The 21,623-nt window shown below is 45.0% G+C and overlaps 3 protein-coding genes across 3 annotated transcripts in view; 1 reads left to right on the top strand and 2 right to left on the bottom strand.

Annotated features, from left to right (window-relative positions):
* LOC135388463 (phospholipid-transporting ATPase ABCA1-like) overlaps positions 1 to 21,623 on the bottom strand; it is a 391,000-nt gene that overhangs the window by 186,790 nt on the left and 182,587 nt on the right. The gene's annotated exons all lie outside the window — the stretch shown is intronic.
* On the bottom strand, positions 5,358 to 10,847 carry LOC135387034 (uncharacterized). Its single transcript, XM_064616463.1, has 7 exons — positions 9,283 to 10,847; positions 9,093 to 9,173; positions 8,304 to 8,366; positions 8,013 to 8,236; positions 7,546 to 7,708; positions 6,929 to 7,031; positions 5,358 to 5,547 (listed from the first exon to the last, which is right to left on the bottom strand). The coding sequence occupies exons 1-7, from the start codon at positions 9,515 to 9,517 to the stop codon at positions 5,514 to 5,516; spliced, it is 903 nt and encodes a 300-aa protein (XP_064472533.1). The 5' UTR covers positions 9,518 to 10,847; the 3' UTR covers positions 5,358 to 5,513.
* Positions 12,637 to 18,103, top strand: LOC135387672 (uncharacterized). The gene is made up of 6 exons (XM_064616777.1): positions 12,637 to 12,643; positions 12,704 to 12,839; positions 13,642 to 13,743; positions 13,863 to 13,982; positions 14,476 to 14,571; positions 17,224 to 18,103. The coding sequence occupies exons 1-6, from the start codon at positions 12,637 to 12,639 to the stop codon at positions 18,101 to 18,103; spliced, it is 1,341 nt and encodes a 446-aa protein (XP_064472847.1).

Here is a 21,623-nt window from a genome sequence, read left to right as displayed (position 1 = left end):
AAGGCGCGGCTGACGCGTATGAGCTCGGAGAAGCGCACAAATACGCATGTGGCAACTGTAGCAAGTCAGCGGGTCAACCTTCCTTTCTTGTCATCACGTATTATTACTGCTGTGAATGACACAGCCCCGAATGGCTCTCTGTTGGCCGAAGGAAACATTCATCTCCTCCTACAACGCGGCATCGGGATAGCAAGAGGAATTGTGCAGAGAAAATGCGCAGAGGAAATGCAGCTACTGATTACGAACTTTAACCAGGAACCGCAGCATCTCACAAGTGGCACAAAAATAGCTGTCCTTGCGGACGATTATATCACCACAAGTATTTGTTTCCTGGGCAGTCCGCGCACCGACTGCGCCACAGAACACCACGACCGCCCGTTCAACATGAACCCTCAACTAACTGCGGCGCAGAAGCACACCCTTCTGCCAGTACTACAGGCGTTCGGTGACTGTTTGGCCAGTTCGTCCAAAGTGCGACAGATGACGGTAGGAAAGCATCGCATCGTAGTCGACGAAGACGTCCGGCCGATTCATCGTATGCCATATCGGGTGTCACCTAAAGAGCGAGAAGCCATCCGAGCACAAGTAGAAGAAATGCTGGACGACGTCATTATCCAGCCGTCGACGAGTCCGTGGCCGTCGCCGGTAGTACTCGTGAAGAAAAAAGACGGAACACCCAGGTTCTGCGTCGACTACCGAAAACTCAACGAGGTCACCAAGAAGGACGTTTACCCGTTACCACGCATCTACGACACACTCGATCGTCTCCAAAATACGAAGTTCTTCTGGACCTCAAGACGGTGTACTGGCAAGTGGAAGTCAACGAACGCGATCGTGAGAAAACGGCCTTCGTTACTCCGGATGGGCTTTACGAATTCAAGGTTATGCCGTTCGGCCTCTGCACAGCTCCAGCTACGTTTCAACGAGTCATGGACACCGTACTGGCTGGGTAAAAATGGCAAACCTGCCTTGTGTACCTCGACGACGACGTCGTCTTCGCAAGAACCTTCGAGGAACACATAGAACGGGACTATCACTAAAACCTGAAAAATGTCGGGTTCGCCTACCAAGAACTCGGCCATCTTGTAAGCGGCGACGGCATACGCCCGGATCCCGAAAAGACAGCGGCAATCGCCAATTACCCTCTTCCTTCTAACATTAAAGACGTACGAAGCTTCCTTGGTATCTGCGCCTACTATCGCCGCTTCATCCCAAATTTCTCGAAAACCGCGTCACCGCTCAACGCACTGACAAAGGATGGAGCTTCTTTTGAGTGACGCGGAGCGCCACAACGGGCCTTCGCCGAATCACCATCACCATCATCATCATCATCACGTACAAGTCGGGAAGAAAGCACAAAGAAGCCTTACGCTGTGTGCCCTGGCGACCTACGTCAAGGACGTACGTGCTGAAATAATGTTTTAAATCATTCAGTGCCTTCACGCATCAAGCGTCATGGAACAGCTGGTCACACCACACTGTTAGACGAAAAGTTACATATAAAAGGTATAAATCAGGTCTAAAGTACGATATTTATACCTCAGTATCACTGTCGATGCCCCGTTTAAACCATGTGTAAGGCATAGATCACTCCGTCTATACCTTCCACGGCAGCTGAGGGTATAATGAAGTACTTCTCCATTACGTATATACCTTCAGCATTTTGTATACCTTTTCTTCCACAACATCACGGATCACGTTAATTTGTGGCGGCGATTGTATCATCTCAGTTAAAAAAAATAAGTTAATTTAAAAACATAGCCAGTAATACACTAGCATTCTAATTAGGTTGGGCGGTGACATCTGAAACCTATTATTTGTTCCCAAAATAAATAAATCCACACGCCCTCACTTCTTAAGTTGCTTCTCGGGCGAAGGATGGTCTCCACTATGCGTAGCCGCGGTGTGTTGTATATGTGTCTGTTCTCCGGCTAATGCCAACTGCTCCTGGAAATGTTTTTGCTAATATTTGTTGGTGTTACTTCTTGGTTTCCACTTTGATGCTAATTGTTGCGTCATTTCTTTGCTCTCCTATTCACATCCATCCTTTGTGAGTTTGTGCGCGAGCGTCTCCAGGTATTTTCTTGTTTCGCCATCGTTATTTTTGTCCTGTTTTTCAAAATTTGTCGAAAGATCGGCTGGGAAGCCGCCACTCGGATATAACGCTGAAATAAATCGAATATTTCCGTTTTCGTCAATTATACCACATGGTCTTCAAAATATACCCTCTAGGAGGTATATGAAAAGTATATCTAAACTGGTAGCGAAAACAAGCCAAAATACCAAATCAGACCCATCGGCAAAGCTACCAGCATAAGGCGCGAGCGATCCTGGATGTTGGTAGTAGAGGTACGATCGTAAACAACATGGGCGTGGCTTGTTTGTGTACTAATAGGTTACTCATAATTTCAATGTAGAAAAAAACTTCCCCACTCGTGCACATATACAAAATCATCTACCACCCGAGTACATTTTCTTGTCCCGCTCCCTTTGCGCATGTGTCACAGTGGGCATGTTTATCCGTGCATCTCTGTATCAGTGCCGTGTGTCCGTGCATGTAATACGGAGTTCGTACACTTTTGGGGTTAAACAGGAAGCGACGTTCAGATCTCGGAGCTGTAGAACAAGGCTTACACGTGTGAAGAGATGAATACTACAATTCATCCGCTGTTGCTGGCACCGCGAAAAAAAAAATCGTCATGGGACAAGCGGCCATGATAGGGCAGTGTTAGCAGGAATCAGCTGTGCGCCAGCGATGCCATGTTTTGTTGCAACGTACAGCTTCGTCCAAACTTAACTTGAACACGGCGCCGACCTGCGGAGCAAGAGGGACGACACCCTAACGGCTCTAACTGGAATTATCGGGAGAGAGCTTTGAGGGCTGTCCTACTCGCATCACGGGGGTGCCCGTCCGAGAACTGGTGCTCCGCTTCGAACGAAAGCTGACTTTTACCTGGATATTTGTTATCTATACATCGTTCCAGTCTGTTCTGGAGATTGCGGCGGGCGATTGAAATCTTCGCTATCTGATCAGTGATTATCCGCGCCGTTAGCAACCATGTCATTGGTATGCGTCATATTGTTGCAGTGGCGTCACATTGATTGGAATTAAGCAATAGAATGAAAGCACAATGGAATAATAGTACACGTAAATGCATTGCGCTGGAAAAGATTGTTGCTTAAAGCACTACATTCCGCGCCACGTTGTATCATATGTTCGCTATGGCCAGCCAGTTGACAAGCTTGTTCCATTCTCCCAGTGATTCCCCTTGTGTCGCAGCGTGCTAGCGAAGAAGTTAAACATGCTAACTACATACTGTGGAGTAGTCGGCGCCCTTATGGGTGCTACACTTTATTTATTTATTCAAACAACAACAACGAGGATGAGCAGCTTGCTATACTTCGAAATAATTTATGGCAAAGAAAGCTTTGTAGAACGTCGTAAGAATGGAATTTTCCATGCGACATCACAATGTGGTTACTCGCTCGCATTATTCACATATTCACTGTCCATTACCACTTCCATGCTGCTTCAAGAATAACTCGGGTTCGTTATGCGAGTGAAATTGTTTGTATCGCTTGAACGCACAAAGCCTCTCCCGCGCAGTTAATAGCAAGGAAACGGCAGTTTTGAGGCAACTGATGTTGCTTTACTGCTATCAGCGATATCAGGTGGCACAAGGTCACGTAATCACTACAAAACAAGCTGAAGCTTTGGGTCTCCTATCACTGCCCATTCGAAGCGGAGCAACAGCTCTGAGACGGGCACCCCCATGATGCGAGTAGGACAGCCCTCAGCGCTCTCTCCCGATAATTACAATTGGAGCCGCTAGTGTGTCGTCCCTCTTGCTTCGCAGGCCGGCGCCGTGTTAAAGTTAAGTTTGGACGAAGCTGTACCTTCAATGGCCACTTATTGAATAAATGCATACATCTAATCACTACGTGTACGTATAGCTCTAGGTGAGAAATGGACCTTAAGTGAACCTTCCTAATTTCTGTGTGGTCATCACGCCCTTCAGTTTGGAGTTGTCAAAATCTGTGATAACTGTACGTATTTCGAATTGATATGTTTCATTAAACCTGACATGATTTATTTCTCTATGTTCTCGTCTGGTATTGTTGCTTGGGTGGGGAAAAGGGAATACAACGCACTACTTATTATTCATACTACTGACGTCATCTCTGACGTTGTTTATATACAATCGTAGTAGTCCGTGCAATGGATGGATGGCGCTGGCCGTCTCTATCATGGCGTCATTCTGAAGACACAGGGCCCAACGGGAGTTGCGCTACCTGTTTAAACATACCTTGGTATATGTTTATACCCTGAGGTGCAAATAATATACCTTCAGGGAGGTATAAAGATAGTATACCCTGAGGAAGGTATAGCGTTTATACCTCAAAAGGTATGCGCCCTGGGACAAGCCGTTTATACCCCAAAAGGTATAAATTTTTCTAACAGTGCAGTGCGACTTACGTTTTTTTTCTTTTTCGTTCTAGTTCTATTCTATCCCAAGTAACACGAAATGTTGCATCAACGTTGGACTGACGTTGTCCTTTCAACTCTCCAATGTTGGAGTAACGAGGGATTCCAACATTGGAACAGTGTGGGAATGTCGCCTCCTTTAATGTTACATCTACATTGGTAAGCAACATTTCTTCTGATATAACAACGACATTCTTACAACATATGCTATTCAGCGCTGGAATCACAACAATATTTCACGGTTATAACGTTGGTCTCACGTCTCCCTAACATTGTTCCGACATTTAAGCAACATCTCCCCCATACTGGTCCCACGTTCGCTCTGACACTGCTCAGACGTTACAGCAACATCTGTTCCAACAATGTTCCAATGTTAGTACAATGTATGCCCACACACTCTTCCGATATCATCTGCCCAGCAGCATTCCAACATTTGAGCAACATCTGCCCCTTATACGCTGGTCCCACGTTTGCGCTGACACTGCTCAGACATTACATCGACATCTGCTCCAACAATGTTCCAACGTTAGTACAATGTATGCCCGCACACTGTTCCGACGTCATCCGCCCAGCAGCATTCTGACATTTGAGCAACATGTGCCGCCTATATGCTGATCCCACGTTTGCGTGGACACTGCTCCGACATTACATCAACATCTGCCCCAACAATGTTCCAACGTTAGTACAATGTATGCCCTCACACTGTTCAGATATCGTCTGCCCAGCAGCATTCCGACACTGATCCCACGCCTGTTCTAATGACGTTGCAGCGTTACAGCGACGTCTGCACAGACGGCATATTCTAGAGTTTCATGTCTGCCTGAGCATAGCCAGTGTCATAGTATGCAGCATGCAAGAAAATGAAATGATGTGAATGTAACGGTTTATTCACAAATGCCACTGGTGTTCAGGCCTAGTGGTGTTTCAGGCCCAGTGGTGTTTCAGAAAGGCCTACGGGAGTTTCAGGCCCAGTGGTGTTTCAGAAAGGCCTACGGGAGTTTCAGGCCTAGTGGTGTTTCAGAAAGGCCTACGGGAGGTTCAGGCCCACTGGAGGTTCAGGCCTGAAAAGAAAAGTTTATTAGCAGATACAACAAAATTTCAACGTGGACTTCATAGCATAGGTGGTGACATCACAGTGACCTCAATGGCCAATGGCACCACAAAAATAAGGGAACTGAAAATGACAAGCATGCAAAGGTGCATGTGACTTGCTGTTGATTGTTTTTTTTTTTATGGCTCAAGAGAAACAGACCACGCTGTGCCACCGCAGGGGAGGGCTGCGGATAATTTTGGCCACCTGGGGATCTTTAATTAACATGCGCCAAAAATCTTCGACACGCTGTGCAACTTGCTGCTGAAGCACAGCCATTTTTTTTAATTCAAAGCTAGTCACCAGAAGTACACATGTGATGCTGTAATTGCACCTCTGTGCTGATTACAGTTTGGCACAAGTTCACTTAAGATGTTGTGCAGCTGCCAGGGCCTATTTGCACAATGACATCTCTCCGGCAAAGATATGGCCCACCCTTACGTGAATATCGCGTCTCCCAGCTCCTACAGGTGGTGTGGCATGCGTGCAAAATGAGACCTACCGAGTGCTGGATAGAGCAAAATAAGCAAGATAGTGCAATTTGGAAGCAATTGTGGCACCCCCACTAGCACTATTCAAAATATTCCAATTTATGGACATAACCAACACCAGAACCTAGAGGGAGAGAAAAACAACTGGCAGGCTGGTTCATCAAACACCCAATAGGTTGACACACGATGATGAACCAGTCAGAGCAGTTTACGAGAGTTTGGCCATTCAGTGATCTTCTGCCTTCTGTTTTGGAGATGGGAGCCGCCGTGACATCAGAACCACTGGCCTTGGCACCACCCATCGTGTGACGTCAAATGGCACGCTTTAAGACAGGCTCCTCCCAATGACCAAACTCTCCTAATAAATGGAAGCAGTCTACCAGGTGTCTTTCTCACCCCCTACAAAGGTTCGGTAGTTGGTTATGTCCATAAATTGGAATACCATATTTACTCGAATTAACGCACATCCTTGAGGGAGCATCAGTGTCAGAGCCATCACTCACTATGTACATGTCATCCTCCATGCCACCAAGTGTGTTCGTAATGCGACATTTCGTGAAAGATTTCTGATTGTTGCCTGGGGCTTATACAGAATTTAATCCTTGGGGGCACAGAAGGTGGGTTTTACAAGAGGGCGTATTTACATACTTTTGACTCAATATTGTGCAAGACACATGGTTTCGCTTTTGACCATGTCAACACGACCGGAGCGAAGGCACTGTGAGTCAACCTCCCTCTGTGTAACTTTCTGTAGTGCTAGTGGGGGTATCACAATCACTTCCAAACTGCACTACCTTGCTCATTTGGCTGTGCACCTCTTCAGTTTGCTATAAAAAGACAAAGGTTGGATGAGACACCTACCTTTTACGCTTACGTAGGTCGCCAGGGGCCTGCCTGAACTGTTTCGCTATCTCTTCCCTGATTTCCAGGTTTGTTGCATTGGTGTACGTGGTCCTCACAGCCACTAAAAGAAACATAGGCAGAAATTAGCGCACTGACATTGTTAACATGGAATTGTGTCTGTGCACGGACATGAGGAGCACACACACGAGCCCTTTCCACATCTAATTTTGTACTTCACAGCGGAGAAATGGAATGTGTAATGCAGAAGGATTGGTATATCAAGCTAAAGCAGTTGTAAGCTGGCAGTGCCTTTATATTATAAAAAATGGGGACAGTGCCACAGTGTTCTGTTACTACTCCTCAGCTGATGTAAAGCAGCTAGGTGATCTAAAAACCTACAACAGCGGAAAACGAGTAAGGGTGCCATGCTGGCCCAGTCTTCTATGGAAATAGTGACAATTAACCCTTGAGAGAGGCAAGCGTTTGTGGTATACATGATCTTTTAAATGCAGCTATCATGATCACAGCACTGGATATCCATGTACCCCTCAAAAAGGCAGGACGGGCAAGCACTGGTCAAATTATTGGAAACCTATCTAGATTATGCACTGAAGAAATAATCATAAGTCACGTACTAAACACTGCCTGGCATATCTTCGTTACTTGAAATTCCCGCTTATTTGGCTGTCGGGCTGTGTACACAAGGACTGAAGCAACCTCCTTGGAGAACAGCTGTCTAATGATTCTCCTTGTAAGGTCTTTCGGGGTGTGGCCGCCAACACTTCGCAGAGACTGCACCTGGAAATTACAAAGAGAAGTCCATTGGAAGGTGCTATCTGCAGAGAAAAGGTGGGTTTAACATGGACTATGTCACAAGTCTACGCTAGGCGACACCATGATGTAGACCACAGAAGCGTGCGCAAGAACTGAGCACTGGGAGCTCCAGCAGAGGCCGCTGCTCTGTTAGCGCTACATGGCCACAAAAACGAGACCCTGAAGTCTGCCAGCATCGGTATTATTTCAATCACGAAACTAAAGCATAGTACTCCATGATGTATTACTGAAAACAAGAATTCTGTAGAAATGTCGAAGAAGGCTTTACCACAGCACTGAAGTTGTTGTCTTCTGTGATGAATGACTCCATGTTGTCAAATTCATCCATGGTTTGCAATGGCAGCTGCGGCATGCCCTCAATGTTACCGATCACTACAGCACTGCTATGTTTTTTCTGCTGCAGCATGATTTTCAAATGGCGGATTTCCTCTCTGTTGTTCCTGATCTCTTCCATCTGACGCTCGAGGTGCCCAAGCACCTTCTTGTGAAAACCTAAAACTCGCCAAACATCAACAAAAGTGCTCAAGTACAGTAGGTAAATACCAAAAGCGCTACTTACGAGCATTTACCCTCAGCAGTTTATCTGCTATGTCCGACTGCACGCTGCCAGACATGAAGTGGGCTGGAATTGAAAATGTTCATGTGACTTTAGGTGCAAAAACATGGGGGTGGGTGGCAGTTCAGGTAAGGCTCAAGGTTACTGAACCAGTTGAAGGACTCCACTGATAAGGCAGCAAGCTTTCGTTTCATGTTTTGACATGAAAATGAGCATCTCAGCACCATCAGTGCCTGCTTATTTTATTTTTCTTGCTATTGAACACAATACTGCACACAACTGAGGACTCCTTGTGGAAGAGTCTGTCAGCTTCAACAACATTTAATCACTATATTCCAATAGCAGGGGGTAGATATCGGGAGTATGCTACAGTTCGAAGTCTGAAGTCCTCACTAAATATAACGAGAAAAAAGATCGCTGAGCACACATCAACCGTGAGAGTCCATTTGATAATGTCGTACAACAAATAAGCAGCATGTGCCACAGCAAGGTGCTGTTCTGGTTGGAGACAGGGGAGAGCAGTGTCTCACAAAACCCAGACATTTGATTCCGAATGTGATTGAATAAAAAAAAAACGAACAGAAGTAACCCTCCCACAATAAAAAATTGGGCTATGACATAGGTGCTCCCCAAGAATGGGTCTAAAACGTTATACTGCCTGCACTTAGAGGTCTCCAAAAAAAGCAGCTGAATTGCACAAATGCCCATAAAATTTTCTAACTTGTTGTGGTTGCCTTCAGTACACTAAACTGGTGTTGCTGTATGCTACTACAACTAGCTACAATGCAATACCTGAGGCTAGTGACCCACGTCGCGAGCTGGCATGCCTTTGAGCTTCGCCAGGACTGGCCCCGAGACTGTTGCTGTTTGGTTCTGAAATGTGAAGTCGACAGTAACTGTGAAACCAGAAATTACTTCCAAGACAAACATGATTACGGTGTACGCAAAAAAGAAATGACAGGCGAAAAATGCACCACACCACCTTCATCTCTCCACTCATCCTCGGAATCAGACGCAGCCCTTATTGGTGCAGCTGGCGAATCACCACAGTCACTCGACTGTGACAAGTCTGTTATATATCTGAGGTTTTCGCATTCTCTGGTAGCCTGCTCATAGGCTGAAACATCAGAAATACAGAGTTTATTCACACTAGCTATGCATGTCATTGTAAGACAAGAACACTTGCAGAGCAACCAGGAGTAACTGTGCAAATGCATGTCGACCACCTTAAATGGTACAAAATACTGGAAAATAAACTACAGTTAATCTGTAAATAAACGGTAATCTGCTTTTCAATGCACAGACACTCGCGGGAAACTGCCAACAGCGAACTTAACCTGGACATAACAATGCAAAACCGATCTTGGACTAACCTATTCAGACAAATACAACTAAATAGGACTAACTTATTCATTTCTCGTTGTTCAGGACTAACCTAACAATTAACAAACATGCTGTTCCGTCGTGAATTGGATTTCGCAACCGGGAATATCGAGGTCCTCTCCTAGATAGGCCTCCGTTACTTTCATTACATATTTAAACACTGCATAAAGGTTGGGCCATTACTTACTTCCACGGAAGAGCCGCCGGATGTTTGAGAAAACTTCCCACGTTGTCTGCACCACTGGCTCGCAAGCCTTGATTGAACGAAGTACCCGGGATTTTGAATATGGCGGCCACCAACACGACTTGTTGTCTGCCGTGACCCAGCACGAGGGCACAACTTCTAAAGTGTTCCCTGTCTTAAAATGCACGACGGAAAACTTCCCGTGCTCTGCCATACGTTTCGGGGCACAAGAAACAACAAAACGAAAAACGAAAAGCAAACAGACACGACGGAATGACTTCTTTCGTTAACTTCCAAACTTCCGTATGTTGAGCCATCACATGTGCTGTGCTATGTAACTATGGGAATGATGATGATGATTGAGATCCATGTTGCCAGACTGCTAGGCTCAAAACAAGGCTGCGGGCGTAGGTGGTGTAGCTTATTTGGAACTGTTAAAAATAAACGCTAAGGAATAAACGTTTAAGTATCCACCGTCAAAACTAAACTTTAAAAATATACGCTTAAATAAATCCACAATAAAAATGAACCATCCACCGTTAATAACAAATCGTCAAAACCTTACACTTAAAAACATATAGAATGGCGTAGATGCAGGCTAGCTGGTGGATCTTTCAAATGTTTATTTAAAAAGTTAGGTGAAACCGGCTCTCAGTCTGCCCGCACCGGCCAAAGCATGGTAAACTGCAAGCAAGCGACTTGAACGCTTGTGGTGGGGGATTCATTTGACTATGGATAGTATTTGCTGAAAACTATCGATAGTAAGCTGTACACAGTCCAAACCCGCTTGCTGCAAAAATGTAGAAGTCACTGCTCAGAGTTTTATTATCAATGTAATCGAATACTTTTATTTACAGTTGCACAGTATTGATATTTTGGAATAGTTTCGGATTGTTAGCATGAAAAATCGATTACACAAAACACAGGAACTGTCCTGAAAACAGAGGGGAACCTCTGCTTAAACCAACAAAGCAGAAAAAAAAGCAATTTAATGGATTGTTGTGCTCTATGCATATGGCTGACATTAATCAGAGCAGTCGCATAAGCTGTCAAACTATATGAGTATAGTTTATATGTACACGGGTAGAAATACTGTGAACCGGTAAGGAAGCATCAAGTCCAGTGCCCCAGGACGAGAGCCGCCGATATTTCGAACAGACTGTTCTTCTTCTAGGCCATTCTTCTGGGTTCTCATCCTGAGGCACTGCCTTCATATAGTTTGTTACTGTCACGGTTTACGGGCTTGTCACATAAGGACCATTAACTCCTCAGAAATGCCCACTTTTAAGTGCCTAATCCCATTTAAGTGCCCAAATGCAGTGTAGATGTATAATACTCGGATATTTCATATTTCATGAACTTCGTAATTACCGTAATTTCACACGTATAAACCGCAACGCAGATAAGCCGCAGGACGCGTTTTTTGGGACGTTTTGAAAATTTTCTGGCAGATAAGCCGCACCCGCATATAAGCCGCGGGCAATACGAGACGACTGATTTGTGCGAAAAAGCAGACCATAGAGAAGGCCATAAACCCTGTGGTCCATACTCCGGGATCGGCACAGTGTACAACAGAGGAGATCAGTTCTGGAGTTCTACCAAGATCGGATTGTGCCCTTGTCGGGTGTTTTTCGTGGACTGATGGGTCAGTGATCTTCCAGAAGACGTGAATCACTAAAGCTGCTTGGGGGGATGCACCAGGAAGATCAATCTACTCGAATGTGGACCCGTCCCTGTTACGCACTGTTCGTGCATCGGCAGGGCAGTGCTGTTCCAGAGACACTGTCGGCCCTTTCGTTAAAATCGGCGTATGGGGAAAATAACAGGAAAAAATAGTCACCAGATAAGCCGCACCGGTGGATAAGCCGCAGGGCGCCCGTGAGAAAAACAAAGTGCGCATAAGCCGCGGCTAATACGCGTGAAAATACGGTAATGTACCTATGACTTGAAAACCCGAGACGAGGTAGGGTTTGTGTTTGTCTGATATCATCCCTACCTAGTCTCGGGTTTTCAAGTCATGGATCGTCATCTCACCATCACGCTTGCTGCACCTAACTTTCCCTTCGTTTTCATAATGTACCCCCCACCCGGATAGGTAACGACAAATCAAGAGCGAAACGCGATCGTCGAACTGCGGTTTTGATTCCGATGGAAATATGTTCAACTTTGAAATTGCGAGAGACAAAACTATCAATAGTTTGCATCAGCGAAAAGCACGGTTTCGTTTTTAAAAGGAACATGAATAAAGTGTTCAATTCGTAATGGACAACCTAGTTTGCAGGAGCGAACCGCAAACTTCGTAATGCAAAATGAAGTTTAGTAGACACAGAGTGTATGGGACCGATTGGTAGAGCAAGACGACAATAGAAAGGGACACAGACAACGACGACGCAAAGCTACGCAAATGCGTCGTACTTGTCCTTGTCCGTTTCTATTGTCGCCTTGCTCTAGGAAAGTTTAGTTTTCGAAAGAAACAAACTAAAGCTATGCAGGAGCGAAACGTGAATTCAGGTGTGCTGGATTGACTTGACTCAAGCGACGTGAGGATCGGAGAACAGCACCACCTATATGTCACGATACTATCGAACCTGAACCTGAATCGATAGTTCGAAAAAACTATCCTGATGCTACCGAAATTCCGGTTCACATAGTTGGACAGTCGATAGTCAAACACTATCGATACTATCGAATGTTTCGATAATATCACCCACCTCATATCATCGTCATCATCACCTCACCTGTTGCATAAAATTGTTGCGCTATGTTAAAATGAGTGGCGAGTGTCCCAATCACTCGCTACGTCAGCGTTAAAGAGCACGACGGAAAAAAATCGCAGACCAACTGCGAGAACTGTACGGCAGCGACTATCCAAGCAGTGACGAAGCTACACCGAAAGCGAAGCGCGCCCACGGCGCAATATACAACGATCATGGGCACTTGACGAGGCCTTTCCCGCCGGCATCATGCGCAGAGTAAGTTGAGCTATTGCTGGTGTTCGTAACTGGTTAGAAATCGTGTTAGCCAGACCAGTACATATGCAGTGGGATACCTTACTCCACCGCAAAGATAACTCCTCACTGGACAAACGACAATAATGATACGACGCGAAAACTTCGGTTTTCGAGGAGTTTGAGAAAAACGACTGTAATTAAAGCAGTCGTAACGTTACAGTTAAAATTGTAGTACATTGGGTACTGTGTTGTTCGTGGTGACTGCACAAAATACATAGGTGCCATAATCCGGTCAGTATTTGTACCCCAAAACGAAGCCCTCATATGGACAAGTTCCCCAAGCAGCACAGTAACATTCGAGTGCATAGTGGTGGACGGGTAGATATGTTGAAGCGCAGCACTGTTAAGGCACTTGCTAGACAAGTACATTGCCTGTGCAAACAGGCCACCAACCTGTATATTGTGCTGCTTGTGTTCATTCATTCGAGACAGGCCTAGGGCTTGGTGGGAGAAACTACGCAGCATTAACCTAAGATCCCCGCTTGCAAGTTACGCACATACATAGAGCTATGTTTTATGTCGATTGTCAGGAGAGCCTGATATTTTCAGGAGATATTGACACATGCAAATGCTTTAGGTTTTTGTTCTAAATGACCCAGCTTCTTGAATGAATTTTAGGCAAGTCTCAGGTTACTGCCTGAAATTTCAGGTTCTGTTCATGTTGGTTTCTCTCAGGCATAGTTCCATTCTGTATACATCACTCAGATAGCTTCACATCACATCATCATAGCTTGTAACATGCTTTTACTTTGCTCCCGCCCAGTGGCAGTAACATCACCTATCCATTTGATCACTCTTCTGACAGCAGCATAACATCCCACCAGCACATCCAGAGTGTTAGCTCTGATGATCTTCCAGTTGATATGTGAGTAAAAGTTTAATTGGGTCTTCACCTACATTCGTTAGTTTCAATCCGGACGACTGGAATATAGCTGCACGTTTGTCAGGTAACTTATGAAATGTCTTTACTTTGCTCCCACTCAGTGCCTGCAGTGTCAGCTCTCTACACGCACAGTACAGGCAGGAGTTCGACAGTCTGTGCAGCGGCATAACCGATCAAGAGCTCACTGAAACTGATAGCTCTTACAGTCTTCCAACTGATGAGTAAGTACACACATAAAGTGCACATCCAGTGACCCTCCAGCACTGAAACTTTAAGCAGCCTTTATGTTTTCAATCTAGTACTGTGAATCTGTCTCTGCACACTGATGCCAAACTAATGTACAGTTCATCTACTCTGTCCCATGGCTGAGGGGAAGCCTTCTCCAACTATTGGCTGTTCTCTTGTCAGTGATGTGTAGAAATGGAACGTTTGTTTTGCCAGAGCATTCAGAGATGGAAATGCTGCCATATTTTCTCCAAAATGCACAAGAAAGCAAACCTTGTGACACTGTGCAACAAACACACATTTTTCTGAATCTGCACTTTGTCTGTTCCAAAGAGAGCTGCCTATTGTTTCCAGCTGCTTTAACCTGCTTAGGTCTACTAAGATAGCAGTAGAGGTAATTGCAATAGGTACCTTGCTCTGCTGCTTCCTCTTCACAGTACTGTATGTTACTTCTGATTTGTAATGCCGATGTGAAAACCTTCCCAACAGCCCAAGCAATGAATCAGATGCAGCTTCGCATTCAGACAGTGGGCCAGGTGACTCCAGTAGCCCACATGGTTTGCGGACGGACCCTTCTGTTTCTGAGTGAGTGTCGTGTAGTTGCATGCATCCTGACAGACTACTGAAGAGGCATTCGTCACATGCACTCCACTCAGCCTTTTTTCCTAACCTAAGGGCACAGTTAAATCAGATGGGTTTCACCAAATTCACTTTACCTCATCCTATCGTGCGCCCTTATTGCTTCGCAATACATCAGTGTCAGTGTGCAGTTCAGTCCCTTGGTGTCATGTTGTGTCACTGTTTCAAGAAGCCATTGTTCTGTGTCATTGGGTTGAAGCACTTCAAGATTTACAATTCATGTTCATAACCAACAAATTTTGGCAACGTAGATGGGTAGAAATCCAGCGAACCGGTAGAGATGTAGGAAGGGAGTTGCCTCAGGACAGAAGCCGCCGATATTTCGGAAAGAGACTGTTCTTCTTCTGGGCACCGTCCTCATCATTGGCATGGTATTTAAAGGGTTAGGTGTGACGTGTTTAAAGGTTCATGCGAATTGTGGGTCAACAGCCCGGAGGGAAGAAAGGGTCCGTACGGGCTTCTACGGCCGGAGTGAATGGCTGCTTTGTTAGAGTGTGGAGGGGATTACCTGAACGTAGGGATCTAGGCTCCAGACCGGTTACAGAAAAATGGGTTGTTCACGGACACGTGGACGAAACGGGACAACAGGCAAGAATTTGCAAGCATAGCGAAAGATAAGGAGGTCAGTGGTTACGGGGGGAAAAATTCCAGAGCGAGCAAGGGTTTCTTTCATTTTTTTTATATTACTAATACAAAGTGGCATGCAATAAAGAAAGCAGAAAGCAGTGGCCATGCAGAACATAACAGATGATAATGGAGATAGAAGGGAAAAGCATATTTTATTTGTGAAGTGTTTCTAGGGTGCCTTGTGATTTGTTGATACCGGACAGGTGAAGAGCGTTGAACTTGTATATGAGATAACACTCCCTATCACGTCTGTCACGTGTGGATCTAAACCCGGTTTCTAGAATATATAGTTTAATGTTGTCAAAATTGTGACCAGGAACGTTAAAGTGTTCGGTGACTGCTTTGGAGAGTTTGTTGGACGTGTCGGTTTTGTGTCCGGTAAGGAGGTTGTTCATTTGTTGGCAGGTTTCACCGATATATTGCATAGAGCAGTCACCGCATTCAATGCAGTATATGACATTGGAGCTTGTGCATGTGAATGCGTGGTTAACGAGGCGGGTGTAATTGCTTGCAGTGCTTTTGATGGAGTTAGCGTGTTGAACGTGCTTGCATGTTTTGCAGCGCGGGAGGTTGCAGGGTCGTGCTCCCGTGTACGGGGTGCTGGTTTTTCTGATTTTGGCATTGACCAAGGAGTCTGCTAGGTTTTTTGCACGTCGGTATGTCACCTGTATTCCCAGGTGACACACCGGTGATATGCAGGTGACATACCGACGCGCAAAAAACCTAGCACACTCCTTGGTCAATGCCAAAATCAGCAAAACCAGCACCCCGTACACGGGAGCACGACCCTGCAACCTCCCGCGCTGCAAAACATGCAAGCACGTTCAACACGCTAACTCCATCAAAAGCACTGCAAGCAATTACACCCACCCCGTTAACCACGCATTCACATGCACAAGCTCCAATGTCATATACTGCATTGAATGCGGTGACTGCTCTATGCAATATATCGGTGAAACCTGCCAACAAATGAACAACCGCCTTACCGGACACAGAACCGACACGTCCAACAAACTCCCCAAAGCAGTCACCGAACACTTTAACGTTCCTGGTCACAATTTTGACAACATTAAACTATATATTCTAGAAACCGGGTTTAGATCCACACGTGACAGACGTGATAGGGAGTGTTATCTCATATACAAGTTCAACGCTCTTCACCCGTCCGGTATCAACAAATCACAAGGCACCCTAGAAACACTTCACAAGTAAAATATGCTTTTCCCTTCTATCTCCATTATCATCTGTTATGTTCTGCATGGCCACTGCTTTCTGCTTTCTTTATTGCATGCCACTTTGTATTACTAATATGAAAAAAAAAAGAAGAAACCCTTGCTCGCTCTGGAATTTTGTCCCCCCCCCCCCCGTAATCACTGACCTCCTTATCTTTCGCTATGCTTCCAAATTCTTGCCTGTTGTCCCGTTTCGTCCACGTGTTCGTGAACCTTCCATTTTTCTGTAACCGGTCTGTTGCCTAGATCACTACGTTCAGATAATCCCCTCCACACTCTAACAAAGCAGCCATTCACTCCGGCCGTAGAAGCCCGTACGGACCCTTTCTTCCCTCCGGGCTGTTGACCCACAATTCGCATGAACCTTTAAACACGTCACACCTAACCCTTTAAATACCATGCCAATGATGAGGACGGTGTGCAGAAGAAGAACAGTCTCTGTTCGAAATATCGGCGGCTTCTGTCCTGAGGCAACTCCCTTCCTAAATTTTGGCAACGTTTGGTAGCCACATGTGCCCAACACAATGCCGTGATTGTTCATTTGCCAGCCCACACTCTGTTGCGTGCAAATGGACTCTCAACGAGCTGCTGTAAAAGGCAGTGCATCCAGCAGTGGCGACTGCTGCCCAGCCAACAAACTTGTGCTTTATGTGCACCCATGAAAATTGTATCATTTCTTCTTGTTCTTGTTATAAGTAAGACTTGTACACTTCGTTTATGTGGTGTCTTTGTGTTTCAGGGGCAACTCTACCGTAACAGTGCACAGTAGTGTGACACTTGCTGTTCAACTTGCACTCTGGGCCATAACATGCAACACACCACAGGCCCACCTCAGCAGCTTGCTTCAGATACTCAAGCCATATCATCCCGATCTGCCATGTGATGCAAGGACCCTGCTACAAACGCCTAGGGAGTCAAAAGTATCCTCACTCGCAGGAGGAGACTATTTTTATGTTGGCATTGCTCAGGGACTCTATGCACTCTTAAGGGCTGGATACCTAAAGACTACTTCTATCACTTTGAAAATTAACATAGATGGTATTCCCATCTCCAAAAGTTCAACATTGTCATTGTGGCCTATCTTAATCCATGTCAAAGAATCTGCTTCAAAAACACCATTTCTTGCTGCAGCATACATAGGGAAAACCAAGCCATCGTCAGCTCAGGAGTTCCTGAGACATTTTGTGTGTGAGGTGAAACAGCTGATGGAATCAGGCTTGTGTCTTCATGGGAAAATGTTGAAGGTTGCCATAGGTTGTTTTATTTGTGACCTCCCTGCACGGGCCTTCATCAAATGTATCACAGGGCATACTGGGTACTATGCCTGTGAGCGCTGCGAGTTACGAGGCCATCATTCAAAGACGCACAAAAAGAGGCTGTACATGGATGCTTCAGCTGCAAAGAGATCATGGGTTTCATTTCGTAACCAAGTGCAAAGGGAACATCACAAAGGAACTTCCCCTCTCGTGGAACTAGACATAGATCTTATTAAATGTGTCCCGTACGATTACATGCATCTCGTGTGCCTTGGTGTGATGAGGACTATGATCATGCAACACTGGATGTCCAGCAAACCGCAGCCCGCAAAATTGGCCAATGCCACGAAAGAGCTTATATGATCAAAGCTGCTAGCGCTCAGGTCATTTATACCAGTAGAGTTTGCTCGAAAGCCAAGGGAACTGAAAATGATTCACTACTGGAAGGCAACAGAGTTCAGACAGTTTCTTCTATACACTGGTGCAGTTGTGTTGTACAAGTGTGTAACACATGAAATGTACACGCATTTCCTCCTCCTGAGCTGCAGCATTCAGATACTTGTTTCGCCAACCCTGTCGAAGTCATTGCTGAAAACAGCTGAGCGACTGCTTCGAAAGTTTGTGTCGTCTGCAGTGCATGTGTATGGTCGTGGCTTCTATGTAATGAATGTTCACTGTTTGTTGCATCTAGTTGAAGATGTAGAGAATTTTGGATGCCTTGACAGCTTTTCAGCTTTTGTGTTTGAAGATTATCTGCAGCACTTAAAACGGTTACTGTGGGGTACTTACCTTCCCCTGCAGCAACTCCAGAACCGACTCGCAGAGATGAACTCTGTTGCCTTAAAAGCTTCAAAGCGCCAAGATGTAAAAGGCTATGCCTTAAAGCAGAAACAAAACAGTGGCCCCCATCCCTTAGGTTTGATGTGTTTTGGCATGTACAGGGTAATTGAGTTTGCCAAGTTTTCAGTTTCTCTTAGCCGTGCTGACTGTATTCTTCACATGACAGACGGAAGCATTGTAAAGGTCGTCAACATTGTTGATTCTGATGGTGGTGCTGTGTTTGTAGGCTATGCCTTTAAGAAGCTTGAGAACTTTTTTGAGTTACCCATAGTGTCTTCTAAACTGCACATTTATTGTGTGTCTGATATGGACAAGCAAAGTTTAAAGGTTTGGCCCATCTCATCTGTTCAGCACAAAATGACTATGCTACCCATTGATGACTCACGACATGTGGTTCTACCATTGTTTCATTTAACATAGTCTGTCAGTTTTGCCAAGCCAAGCTTGCCAAGCTTCATTCAGTTATGTCCCACATGAATGTCACTGTTGGTCACCTTTATTAAATTTTATTTCTCAATTGCAATGATGTGATGTGATTTTTAACTGATGCCTGGTACAGCCAAGCCCTTTTATTATCATCTTGGATACGGGCCCACAAGTTTTTTTTTGTCTTATTTTGCTGCTTGCTATCATGGCGTCTGCAGTTCCGAAATGCTGTTCCGAAATCCAAACACATGTCGATGAATTACCTGTGTGGGAGCTGCGTTGTGATGGACAATGAAGTTCCAATAGTGAGAATGATAATGATTACGGCACTTGATGATGAGCAATAAATGAAGTCTTAGAACTAGAACGGTGCAGAAGCTCACGTTGATACCGGAGGTTATGTTGTCCTTGTAAAAGCTTTCGCCACGAAGCTGTGTCAATTTAGAGCTAGATAAAATGCTCTTGCGCTCGCAACAAACGTACATGTTTAGCGGCCTTCTACTTGCTGATATACTTCGCTGATGCAATCCCGAGAGGCAATTTCACGAAAGCTGCTTTTTAACGATACTCTGATGTACAATACAATATGACTTCGCGTTCCCATCAGTAACGTTATAAATAGGGTCAACTGTACCTGCTTTCTAAATCTAGCTTTATTTGTTTACATCTTGCTTTCTTGTCCTGTTTTGCGTCCTGCAGTTTTGAAGCAATGACTGTTGCAGTGTTGTGTAGTATTTTGGATCAGTTTTTCCTAGTGTTTCCTTTGGGTGAGTTCGCATAATCAAACACATACGAAAAAAAGCGTAATATTGTGAAATGCTGCCTGGGTGAGGGCACACAGAAAGTGGCATAATTTCAGGTATATGGCTAGGGGCTTGTTGCGTTTCATGCATTTACGAATACAGCCCAGCACATAGAGTTCCATTTCCTCAACATTCAGGCGCAGTTCAGCACAAAATCCGTATTCCAAAAAAGTTCTATCGGTATTAAAATAAAAATATTGGAAAAAAGGGCACCGTACCAATGCTGGAGGGACGTTACTAATTTTATGTAGACTCTTCAACGTTCCTCCAAAATTGTAGCAGCGCTGTGAATTCCACATCGGAACAGCTATTTTATATCCATAATCTAACAACGTAGGATCGATTGGGACTGCCCCATATTGGACAAAAGGCACCATACCAATGCCGGAGCGACGTTACTAATTTCATGTAGACTCTCCAACGTTCCTCCAAAATTGTTGCAGCACTGTCAATTCCATGTCGGAACAGCTATTTCATATCCATATTCTAACAACGTCAGATCGATGACGCCTGCCCCATGTTGGAAAAAAGGCACCACACCAATGCCGGAGCGACGTCACTAATTTTATGTACACTCTCCAACGTTCCTCCAAAATTGTTGCAGCACTGTCAATTCCACGTCGGAACAGCTATTTCATATCCATATTCTAACAACGTCAGATCGATGACGCCTGCCCCGTGTTGGAAAAAAGGCACCACACCAATGCCGGAGCGACGTTACTAATTTTATGTAGGCTCTCCAACGTTCCTCCAAAATTGTTGCAGCGCTGTGAATTCCAAGTCGGAACAGAGATTTTATATCCATATTCTAACAACGTAGGATCGGTTGTGACTGCCCCATATTGGACAAAAGGCACCGTACCAATGCCGGAGCGTCGTTACTAATTTTATGTAGACTCTCCAACGTTCCTCCAAAATTGTTGCAGCGCTGTGAATTCCAAGTCGGAACAGAGATTTTATATCCATATTCTAACAACGTAGGATCGGTTGTGACTGCCCCATATTGGACAAAAGGCACCGTACCAATGCCGGAGCGTCGTTACTAATTTTATGTAGACTCTCCAACGTTCCTCCAAAATTGTTGCAGCGCTGTGAATTCCAAGTCGGAACAGAGATTTTATATCCATATTCTAACAACGTAGGATCGGTTGTGACTGCCCCATATTGGACAAAAGGCACCGTACCAATGCCGGAGCGTCGTTACTAATTTTATGTAGACTCTCCAACGTTCCTCCAAAATTGTTGCAGCGCTGTGAATTCCAAGTCGGAACAGAGATTTTATATCCATATTCTAACAACGTAGGATCGGTTGTGACTGCCCCATATTGGACAAAAGGCACCGTACCAATGCCGGAGCGTCGTTACTAATTTTATGTAGACTCTCCAACGTTCCTCCAAAATTGTTGCAGCGCTGTGAATTCCAAGTCGGAACAGAGATTTTATATCCATATTCTAACAACGTAGGATCGGTTGTGACTGCCCCATATTGGACAAAAGGCACCGTACCAATGCCGGAGCGTCGTTACTAATTTTATGTAGACTCTCCAACGTTCCTCCAAAATTGTTGCAGCGCTGTGAATTCCAAGTCGGAACAGAGATTTTATATCCATATTCTAACAACGTAGGATCGGTTGTGACTGCCCCATATTGGACAAAAGGCACCGTACCAATGCCGGAGCGTCGTTACTAATTTTATGTAGACTCTCCAACGTTCCTCCAAAATTGTTGCAGCGCTGTGAATTCCAAGTCGGAACAGAGATTTTATATCCATATTCTAACAACGTAGGATCAGTTGTGACTGCCCCATATTGGAC

Source organism: Ornithodoros turicata, chromosome 3 (genome assembly GCF_037126465.1).
Source record: "Ornithodoros turicata isolate Travis chromosome 3, ASM3712646v1, whole genome shotgun sequence".
Lineage (NCBI taxonomy): Eukaryota > Metazoa > Arthropoda > Arachnida > Ixodida > Argasidae > Ornithodoros > Ornithodoros turicata.
Note: the sequence above shows the minus strand (reverse complement) of the source record. Positions and strands in the feature narration are given on the sequence as shown.